The following is an 11686-nucleotide window of genomic DNA, read 5'->3' on the forward strand; positions in this document are numbered from 1 at the left end:
GGCGCACACTCATGCCGTACAGTCACTGTGTGTGAGAGGCTCCTGTCACTCTGAGGCTGCTCCGACACCACCTAAAGCCCGCTGCCCTATTTGGACAAGATGGCTCAAATCTCTGCCAGGCATTAAGTGGCATACCCTTGGGGCCCGGTACAGGTGTCCCCTTTGACCCCCCCGTTGCCGGCCCGGACTTTATAAGAACTTTCTTGAAGCAGCATCATAATGTAAAATTAAGTTCTCCAATGGGATATATTTATGATATGTGAAAGTGTTCTTATGGAATTTTTCTGGAAAATATTCCTAGAAGCCAGACAAAGCAGTATAACAGGCAGTGCTTAAAGTGGTTTTAGAGAGGTGGTGGAACTCACCCCTCTCCCCATGTCACCCATGTATTAAAGGTATTGCGTATGCCGTAGGTCACACAATAGTAATAATGCCCACAGTAGTAGCACCCATGTGGAAATTTTGAAGTGGGGGTATGGAAAAGTGAAGGTTGTAATTATGTGCGCGCCGAAGGCGCGTTCCTATAAAGGGGGCATGGCCACTGAAAAGGGGGAGTGTCCTTCAGTGTAGTTTACCACACCATATACCCTTATACACATTATGCAACACAATAGTAGGACCCCTTTCACATTATACCACACAGTATGAGCCGAAATTCACATTATAGCACATGGTATGACCCGAAATTCACATTATAGAGTGACAGCAGGGACATGGAAAGTGACAGCAGTGACAGAGAGAGTGATAGCAAGGGCATACAGTAGGGACTAGGAAGAGAGAAAGGCAGCAGGGTAAGATTACCTGTTTAGCAGCGGCGGTGGTCTGCGGTGCGGTGGATGAGTAGTCTGTGGAAGGCGTGGAGTGGAGGAGGCTGTGGGCCTCAGCGATAGTGCGGAGGAGGAGGCTGTGGACGTGCAGAGGTCCGAGGGCAGGGCGGCAGAGGAGGTTGAGGGCGGCTGCAGCGGATCTGGGACCAGGCTGGCTTTATCATCCTTGCCGCCGCATCGAGCTCCAGTGACCACGGCGCTAATATTTCAAAACTGCCGCTGACTGGCAGCCAATCAGCGACAGATTTGAACTAGTAGAGCCGCGGTCACAGGAGCGCGATGTGGTAGCAGGGATAATAAAGCTGGCCTGGTACCAGATCTGTTGCAGCTGGGAGTCTGGAACCAGGGCTTCCAGTGTGGCGGCGTTGGTAGGGGCGGAGGGACGGAGGGCGGATCGGGAGCTCAGCTTCTATGTTGCCCTGCAATGCTCGAAGAAGTGCCGGTATGCCATACTGTTGTATACCGGCCCACTTCGAGCACTGGTAGCACGCCGTAATACACATACAGTAATGCCCACAGTAGTAGCATCCCTTATACAATGCCCACAGTAGTAGTGCCCCTTATGCAATGTCCACAATAGTAGTGCCCCTTATGTCCCCAGGAGTGGTGCCCCTTATGAAGTGCCCCCTTTACAATGCCCTCATTAGTAGTGCACCCCATCAGTAATGCCCTAAATGGTAATGCCCCTGTGTAGTATTGCCCCCAGTAGTAATGTTGCCTGTAGTAATGCCCTCAGTCGTTTAGCCCCCTGTAGTTTAGCCCCAGTAGTTATGCCCCTGCAGTTATGACCCCAGCAGTTTACTCCCTCCCCTTTAGTTTAGCCTCCCAGTGGTAATGCCCCCAGTAGTTTAGCCCTCATATAGTTTAGCTCTGTCCCCTGCAGTTGTGCCCCCATTTGTTTAGCCCCAGTAGTTTAGCCCCATGTAGTTTGCCCCCAGTAGATAGCCCCCATTAGTAATGCCCCCAGTAGTTTGCCCCCCCCTGTAGTTATGCCCCTAGTATTTAGCTCCTGTAGTTTTCCCCCTTGTAGTTTAGCCCCCAGTAGTAATGCCCCCAAGTAGTAATGCCGGCAGTAGTTTAACCCCCTGTAGTTTGTACACTTGTAGTAATGCCCCAGTAGTTTGCCCCTTTGTATCTTGCCTCCTTGTAGTTTGCCCCCAGTAGTAGTGCCCCAGTAGTTTGCCCCCAGTAGCTTTCCCCCCAGTAACAGCACCGCTAGTACACATATCGGAGGAAGGGGGACACCATACTCACCAAGCCCACTCCCGCCGCAGTCCTCTCGGCGTCCGCTCCTCGGCACTATGGGAGAGACGTCATGACGTCTCTCCCATAGCGCTCTGGGAGAGCCGGAAGCCGGAGCTCAGTAGTGAGCTCCTGCCTCCGGCTGACGTTGTGCTGGGGTGAGCCGGGCGCCGCTGGTAAAACAATCTCAGCGGGCGCCCGGCATCTCCCTGCAGCGCCGGGACATCGGGTTAGGTGAGCCGGAGGAGGCGGAACTGCGTTCCGTCTCCAAGTGGAACTGACGGAACACAGTTCCGCCCCGTTCTGGCTCACTTTAACCTTGATAACCGGTGTTTCTTGACGCGTTTCTGTGATTGCAGGTTTCTCAAAAGCAGTGAGTTTTCTGAAGGCAGTTTTCTTTTACCAATTGTTTTTTTGATGATACACCCTGCTCTCTATCACTATATATTTCACTATTCGCAGGGATGGGCTCTTATCGGAGCCACTGTACTCTCCGGGGACTTGTAATATATGTCCCAAGAAAGACATTGCTAATCACTGATAGAGATAAACATAGACACTTTTTTAAGCAAAATGCATAAATATGCCCCATAGTTTCGTAATGTATTATATTGATTTGACATCTATGATAGAGAAGATGAGTTGTTCTTCTTGGCAGACCTTACTGTTGGTATAGGTACCAGCAGTGTGATAGAAAACAATCCACACAATAGACCAGGTTTTTGAATCAGGTAGAATAGGTTAGCAAGATGGCAGGGTCAGTGCAGTAGCTATGTGCAATGGGTATCTAGTACACATATAATGTATATACCAGATTCAGCCAGGAACGTATAGGGTAGCACAGGTGGTGTGAGAAGAAACAGGAGCACATACACGTACGTGTGTGTGTGTGTGTGTGTGTGTGTGTGTGTGTGTGTGTGTGGTCATAACGTGGTGGCAGTGGAGTTTGTGCACACACTGGCTCATACACAGCAGTGGTAGTGCAGTGGTCTCTGGCCTCTGTAGTGATGTCTCTCACACTCTATGGAGACCCTCAGGTGCTCATCTTTTTATTATGGAGGATGTAGCTAAAGAAGTGTGGTATGGCCGCGCATACGCAGTAGTGCACAAGGTCGGTGGTGACGTCTCCGACAGTCCAAGCACCCAACAGATACAGCACAGGGTTATTTCTCCCAACAGTTATTCTGTATTTCCAGCTTCTTTAGATATGAGTTATTATTGTTCCTAAGTAGTCTTCTCTGTTACATTCTGTATCAATCATTATGAATATACTTAGATCACAGGTTCTCAAACTCGGCCCTTAGGAGCCCACACAGTGCATGGTTTTCAGGTAACCCAGCAGGTGCACAGATGTATTCATTACTCACTGACACATTTTAAAAAGTCCACAGGTGGAGCTAATTATTTCACTTGTGATTCTGTAAGGAGATCTGCAAAACATGCACTGTGTGGGGTCCTGAGGACCGAGAGTGTGAGAACCTGTGACCTACACACATGATAATTACTGTACTATACATTCTTCATATAAGTGATATTAATGAGCCTCTCTATCTAACATACCCTGTTTCTCCCTTTGCTCTCTTCTATCTTACTCTCTCCTATTCTCTTCCTTTCCCTCTCTCTTGCGCTCTGTCCCAGAATCCTCTTTACTGATCTGTATCTCGGTTTATATCTTCTAGGAGAGTCTCCAGCAGTACTGCTTCCTTCTCTTCATACTGGTTATCGCCATTTCAGGGATTTCACTATACTTTGTCCTTCCTGAAACTAAAGGTAAATCCATAACAGAAATCTCACAGGAATTCAACAAGCTGAACTTCAGGAAGCAGCACTTAGAGGAGAAGGCCAGAATCCCGGAAGGTGTACTGAGTACCAGGCTCTAAGGAGTACCTAGACAAGCAAGACAACCATCCAGGCATGTGCCCTGAGCACTAAAGCAAAGGATACAGGATTGTCTGAGCAGCATATAAAGCAGGAACTAGCATGGGAGTGTCTGATAGCAATGGTGACTATCAGGATAGTGCCATTATACAATGCTGGTAGTCTAAGGCAACAGTACTTATGGTTGTGTCACTGATCTTCTCATGGTGTAGCCAGAAGGATAAGCGGAAGAACACAGTGGGCCTTATGCTGAGTTGGATGCATGTTGGACATAATTTATGGTCAAAAACAACATCCCTAACAATAACGAGGCAAACGCATATCAGGATGCATCCATCTATACACCTGTAGCATATGAGACAGGTATACATGCATAAACATACATCCATACTTACCTAGTGTATGGATGCGCAGAATTCTGCTTACACACATACTGTATATGCAGATTTTTCTCAATAAATGCTCAGAATACCTATAGTATGCAGATTTTATGCTGTGCAAATACCTCCGACTCAGCCTCAGGCCCAATATGTCTAAGCACTAAACTGTGATACAAGATCAGAAGACCACAGTCCCTGAGCATCAAACTTTTTTCACATAAAGAAGTCCAGATCATGACAATTCATCTATTAAAACCACACGTCTCCTATTAGTGAAAAATACATTTAAATGTACTACTAAGCTGTGGAACAGGATTGTCAATTATCAGTCAATTTATTTACATGTCAGAAATAGAGGATGATAACATTTAGATACCTATCTGTAAAAGACATTTCACACCAGTAATTTGGGTTTAGTCTATGCATGCTGTAGGTCTCTTGTCTATAATCAATGAGAACTATTTTCTAGATATCCTTCCACTCCGGATCGGTTCAAGGTTTTCCGCATCTTAAGAAAAGCTTCAGCCTACAACCCCTTCTACCCTTAATACACACTTGAGACCCCCTGACACACTGATTTTTGCTAAATAAAAATAAATCTTACATTTTCCTGGTTGGCTGTCAAGGCTGCATTACTGTTGTCCAAATGCAAAACTTTGTCCAGGCTCCACTGCTGCCCAGGACAGTTCCACTTTGGTATAAATATTCCCGAGACATCCTTCATTTTTTTTACTAGTCAGACTCTGCTTCTGGGCTTGTATTGCAGCCCCATTCCTCCCTTTATTATACTGCATGAAGTGGTTGCTGGCCAGGCTGGGAAGAAGGGGGTTTTCTGAGCAACTGGAATACCCCCCTGTGTTTGCCTATTTAGAAAGTGCCTTATGAGGCCACTCTATCACTGTATGACTCTATATAGTGAGATCAGCTGAGAATAACAAAAGATTAAATGGGAGCAAGTCCTTGTGACTCTCAGTGTTATTGGTAACTTCAACAGCATCAAGAATAAATGCAAAAACCTGCAACGTGCTTATTATACTGATTCTATCACGTAAACATTAACATATTCTGCATTCTTACGGTGTATTGCAGCATACCCAGCTGCTACCCAGCTGCTGCTAATATACACTGGGTGACTGCTGATAAGTCAAGACTATTAAAAAATGTATTTAGAATAACATACCTCCCATCATGACCCATTCCAGGAGGGACAAAATGCTCTGCTCCTGGACTTCACTCTTAATTTATGATTTCCATTGCCTGTTTTGGACAGGTAAATTGATAAGACACAGGGGTTTCAGTAAAAGTGATGGCAATCAGAAATTAAGAGGAAAGTCCAGGAACATAGCATTTTCTCCTTCCTGGAAAGGGTCCTGTTGGGAGCTACGGAATAAGCAATAAAACATGTTTCATTATTCTTACCATACTATCCCTTTAAACCGGTACACTCATTACTTACACAGGTTCCGTGGCTGTCTGACTTCAAGCCTGCATTTCACCTGGTTTTAATCAGCCACAGAACCTGCGTGATTCATGAGTGTCCCGGTTTAAAGGGATAGTATGGTAGGCCTATGTATAATATATAAAACCACTAATAGGCCCTACACACATGCCGATTTTTTGAAAGATATGAACGATCTCGTTCATAAATGAACGAGAACTCGTTCATATCTTTCAGTGTGGAGGCTCCAGCGATGAACGATGCGCGGCCCCGCGCTCGTTCATCGCTGGTCCCCCGTCGGCTGTGCATGCAGGCCAATATGGACGATCTCGTCCATATTTGCCTGCACTTCAATGGAGCCGCGTGATGGGGGGAGTGAAGAAACTTCACTCCCCCCGTCACTGCCGCCGGGTCGCTCGTCGGCCGTATCCTCCGTCGGGCAGCTCGGCGGCAGATCGTCATGTATGTAGGGCCCTTTAGACACATACATACTGCTTAAGTATGCAATATATTATCAAAATGTAAAATATGTGTTTTTGTGTGAATGCCTTTTTGTTATAAACAGAAATATTTTATTTGTATTGATAATAAAGATATGTTGGAAAGATGAGTATTGTATTATGTTTTGTGGATTTCTTTAATTATGCACAGGTGAGTAAAGCTGGCCACACATCTAAAATATTATCTTTCCAAACAGCCAACTAATTGGCTGGTTGGAATGAAAGTCAGGTAATGCATGCCATTTACTACCAAACACTGGAAAATGGACAAAAAAAAGTCATTCAGACACATAGGTTAAATGTGTTTTGATTCTTATTCATCGTTGGGTTTTGGTTTTGGATCTGTACTTTTTTCAAAAATTTATAAATCAGCTGAAATCACATAATTTGGACATTTTTTTGTTCCTACAGTATTATTAACATCAACAACATTAATTTCCAATCATTTCTAGTCAAATTTGACCAGCTCACAGCTTATAATATTGTTTTCACCAACACGGACCGAAGGCTGTAGCTAGCTCGCTGATTAATAAGTGACAGAGCAGTCGCACAAGCACATTGCAGTTTATAGCACATCTATGAAATATTGCCACACAGCAGTGCCAGAAAACCCACCCTTTTGTTGGTTTTTATAAAGGACATGCACAGTTTAAAGGTGGGTATGCACTAGAGGATTTACTTCTGATATGGTTCAGTGATGTCACACCGTGGCCGCCCCGAACATGCAGTTGTGGACAATATAGTCCAAACTGAGCTGCATGCACAGATGACGGCTACTGTATATTTATTTATTATTAACAGTTTCTTATATAGTGCAGCAATTTCCGTTGAGCTTTACAATTGGAAAAAATGATAAAACAAAGCTGGGTAATAACAAACAGTCATAGAGGTAGGAAGGCCCTGCTTGCAAGCTTACAATCTATACCAGGGACGTGCGGTGAGCTAAATGGCTCAGGAGGCACTGTCTAGCACCAGAGCCAGATTTACGCGCAAATGGTGCATGTGGGCATTATACACAGGTGCAGAGGTTTAAACTTCTGGAAATTTGCTGAGTTTTGATCAGAGATGTGCGGAAAAGATTGGCTAATGAGGCACTGCCTCACCTGCCATAGACTTTTTACTCCAGAGTTTTGCCTATAAAAATGATCAGAATAATGCAATGAAAATATTTCTAACATATTCTTTGTATTTTTCATATACTTTATACAGTAAAAACTCTGGAACAAACGTTAGTATGACAGGAAAAGCTCTGCCTCACCCCACCGCACGTCACTGATCTATACGGAAATAGGCATTCCCTGTCCGAGAGGTCTATTTAATTATTGTCTGCCTATTCAAGTCCAGTGCCGTTTTTCCGACTTCTTGGAAAACACGTGGATCAGCGATTAGTTGCAGATCCACATATTTTGTCGAATTTTGCGGGCGTTTCCAACAGGTTTTTGGCCCATTTTCGAAAATGCCGATCCGACTTTAAAAAAAGTCGGATTGACATTGTCAAAAATGGGCAAAATCTGTCAGATATGCCCGCAAATTGAATACTGATGGAGAGGATCCGACACTAATTGAATATACCCCATAGTGCATACACGCTGGGCGATATTATAAACAATATCTCTCAGAAATGTGAAATGAGCGATATTGTCTAAAATATCGCCTAGTATGTATGTATGCACCTTTGCAAACCAAGCACTTCAGTGACAGGGACTGCCTCTTGTGGCTGAAGTACTTGGTATATTTGGGACCCCAATGTTGTTAATGATGTACTTAAGGGTAGGGCCACACATAGCGGCCAAGAGGGTCCTGTTTAGCGGGACCCGCTTGGCCAGAAGGAGCCTGCACATGTATGTGTTCTCACAGTGCGCCTGTGCCGCACTGTGTTCTACAGAAATCCCGTGTTTCACTGGCCGGATCGCAGGATAAGATCCGTGTGTACACGAAATCCCCCTCCCGGCCAAGCGGGCTCCGTTTGGCTGCTATGTGTGGCCCTAGCCTAAGGCAGCTAAGCTAACAGTGCTGTCAATGATCTCTACAGTGGCAAGATGTCATAATCATTCTCACCCTCATCAGTGTTTACATCATCTTAACACAATGTTACAGAAGTCCAACATCTTCACACCATTACAGAAGTCTCTGTATTTTGATATAGTTGCTGGTAAAAGTCCTCCTCTTGGAATTTGTAGTTAATTTTGATAAACATCAACATTTCGAAAAAGTAGCCTCCTACGCCAATCGCTGACAACGTTTCCAGCTGTGCAGAAAACACTGGACGGTGGGCAGCATAAGTAAAGCAAAGTGAGTATGTACAAGGGCCTCCAAATTGCCTTTTTTTCCTTCCAGTAGTCAAAAAGACTGTCTGACCTGCAAATTTATACACCAAATTTAATAATACTTCACCATTCTTTGAATGGTGACCATATCAAATGGAGTAACGGTAGAGGTGTCACTAATTTTAGGCAATTCCTTTAGAACTGACCAGATGTCAAAAGGTTCTGTTGACTCATCTGCATCACCAGTGGGTCTTTGGGAAAGCTCAGTTTTTGGCAGTAGCAGTTGTTGGTGAAACGGAAGAAGACGTTGTTGTGTCGTGCCACTTCAGCTGACAACTTGCTCACAAGCTCTTAAGATCTGGGTCAGTTAGAAAGAAACACCTTGCACAGCGCAGACAGTGCCACTATGCTAGAGTCTGGACTAAGGTGCATTCCCCCTCCTCTACCAATGTCAGGGCTTGTTGGGTTGGTTTGGATGGCTTTTTGCTGTTCCTCCATCCGCTGAAGCATATAAAGGCTGGAATTCCACCTTGTTAATACATCTTGCATCAGTTTGTGGCAGGACACATTTTGAATGTTGAAAATGTCCCAAATTTTTTTGGGCCGCAGACATCATCTCCTGCACGCCCCTGTCATTTAAAAAGGTTCATGCTGCAGTTAAGTTACAGCACCAGTGTGACACACTTAGCCAAAATGCAAGTAACATAGATGCTCACTTCCTGCCCTATAAAAATAACAAAGAATGTTTTGCTAAGTGCCTAGGGCATGCGCCGGAATTCTGACAAAACTCAGGAGACTGGTGCCGGAATACCAAAAGGTTAGGCACTAATGGAAGGGGGGGGATCTTAGCCCTAGCCACCACCTCTTGAGGGTTAGGGTAGGGGATGGCGGTGTAAAAAAACTTACCCCTTCCAAATGTGCCCGAGGAGACGGACATACTTTGAGAGAAGGAAATACACAGATAGTGGTGAGATTCACACCAGCTCACACATAACAGAAAACCAAGCTAACCAACTTGAAATAATTCAACAACGGCTGAACAACAGTACTTAACCGAGTAACAATGCAGTACTTAACCAAGTAACAATGCAGTACTCAACTAAGTAACAAATGCAGGAGAACAAAGCGCTGGGCGGGCTTCCAGCATCTTCTATGGACTACGAGAAAAGGATTTACCGGTAAGTAATTAAAATCCTATTTTCTCTTATGTCCTAGAGGATGCTGGGGTCCAAATTAGTACCATGGGGATGTACCAAAGCTCCCAGTACGGGAGGGAGAGCGCGGAGGCTCCAGCAGAACCAATTGACCAAACTTTAGGTCCTCAGAGGCCAAAGTATCGAACTTGTAGAACTTAGCAAACATGTTCGATCCTGACCAAGTAGCCACTCGCAAAGTTGTAAAGCCGAGACACCCCGGGTAGCCGCCCAGGAAGAACCCACCTTACAAGTAGAGTGGACCTTAACAGACGTAGGACACGGCAATCCTGCCGTAGAATACGCATGCTGAATAGGGAACCTGATCCAGCGAGAGATAGTCTGCTTAGAAGCAGGACACCCAATTTTCTTGGGATCATACAGGACGAACAGAGAGTCCGATTTCCTGTGACGAGCAGATCTCTTCACATAGATCTTCAGAGCCCTTACAACATCCAAGGACTTTGAGGAAATTGAGGAGTCAGTAGCCACTGGCACCACAATAGGTTGGTTGATATGAAAAGCCGACACAACCTTTGGAACAACTGCGGACGTGTCCGGAGTTCAGTTCTATCTTCATGGAAGAGCAAGAAGGGGCTCTTCCAGGACAAAGGCCCCAACTCCGACACACATCTAGCAGAAGCTAAGGCCCAAAAAGTGACAGTCTTCCACGTGAGAAACTTGACCTCAACCTCCGGCAGAGGTTCAAACCGATCCGATTGGAGAAACTGCAACACCACGTTAAGATCCCAGGGTGCCGTAGGCGGCACAAAGGGAGGCTGGATGTGCAGAACCCCTTTTAGAAAAGTCTGAACCTCAGGAAGAGAAGCCAACTGTTTCTGGAAGATAATGGATAGGGCCAAAATCTGGACCTTTACGGACCCCAACCTCAGGCCCATATCCACACCTGCTTGCAGGAAAAGGAGAAACTGTCCCAGTTGAATCTCCACCGTAGGGAACTTCTTGGACTCACACCAAGATACATATTTTTTCAAAATACGATGGTAATGTTTAGACATTACTCCTTTCCTAGCCTGTATCAGGGTATGAATAACCTTGTTTGGAATACCCTTCCGAGCTAATATCTGGTGTTCAACCTCCATGCCGTCAAATGTAGCCATGGTTAGTCTTGATGGATGAATGGCCCCTGCTGCAGCATTTCCTCCCGAAGAGGAAGAGGCCTCGACTCTTCTAGCAGTAGATCCAGAAGATCCGCGTACCAAGCCCTTCTTGGCCAGTCCGGAGGGATAAGGATTGCCTGAACTCTTGTTCTTCTTATGAGTTTTAGAACTCTTGGAATGAGTGGAAGTGGAGGAAACATGTACACCGACTGGAACACCCACAGAGTCAATAGGGCGTCCAGCTGCGGGTCCCTCGACCTGGAACAATACCGCCGAAGCTTTGTGTTGAGACGAGAGGCCATCATGTAGATCTGGGGTACGCCCCAAAGATCTGTTACCTCCCTGAACACCTCCGGATGGAGTCACCACTCTCCTGGATGGAGAGTGTGTCTGCTGAGGAAGTCCGCTTCTCAGTTGTCTACTCCCGGAATGAAGATTGCTGACAGCGCCAACGCGTGTTTTTCTGCCCAGAGGATGATTCTTGTTACCTCTGACATTGCAGCTCTGCTCTTCGTTCCGCCCTGTCGGATTATGTAAGCCACTGTTGTCACATTGTCCGACTGCACTTGAATGGCCCGATTTCTCAGAAGATGGGCCGCTTGGAGAAGACCGTTGTAGATGGCTCTTAGTTCCATAATGTTTATCGGCAGGCCGGCTTCCAGACTTGACCACCTTCCTTGGAAGGTTTCCCCTTGAGTGACTGCGCCCCAGCCCCGGAGACTTGCATCCATGGTTAGAAGGATCCAGTCCTGAATCCCGAACCTGCGGCCCTCCAGAAGGTGAGGCAGTTGCAGCCACCAGAGTAGTGAAATCCTGGCCTTTGGTGACAGATGTATTCTC

General features: G+C 45.8%; 1 protein-coding gene across 1 annotated transcript in view; it reads left to right on the forward strand.

Annotated features, from left to right (window-relative positions):
• The window catches only part of LOC134884335 (solute carrier family 2, facilitated glucose transporter member 11-like), a 61312-nt gene extending 55700 nt beyond the window's left edge, over positions 1-5612 (forward strand). Inside the window, exon 12 of the mRNA XM_063912982.1 lies at positions 3749-5612. Within this exon, the coding sequence (XP_063769052.1) occupies positions 3749-3949 (201 nt within the window). The 3' untranslated portion in view covers positions 3950-5612. The remainder of the gene's footprint in view (positions 1-3748) is intronic.
• Positions 5613-11686: the final 6074 nt, after the last annotated feature.

The sequence above is a fragment of the Pseudophryne corroboree genome, chromosome 1 (assembly GCF_028390025.1).
Source record: "Pseudophryne corroboree isolate aPseCor3 chromosome 1, aPseCor3.hap2, whole genome shotgun sequence".
In the NCBI taxonomy this organism is placed as follows: Eukaryota; Metazoa; Chordata; class Amphibia; order Anura; family Myobatrachidae; genus Pseudophryne; species Pseudophryne corroboree.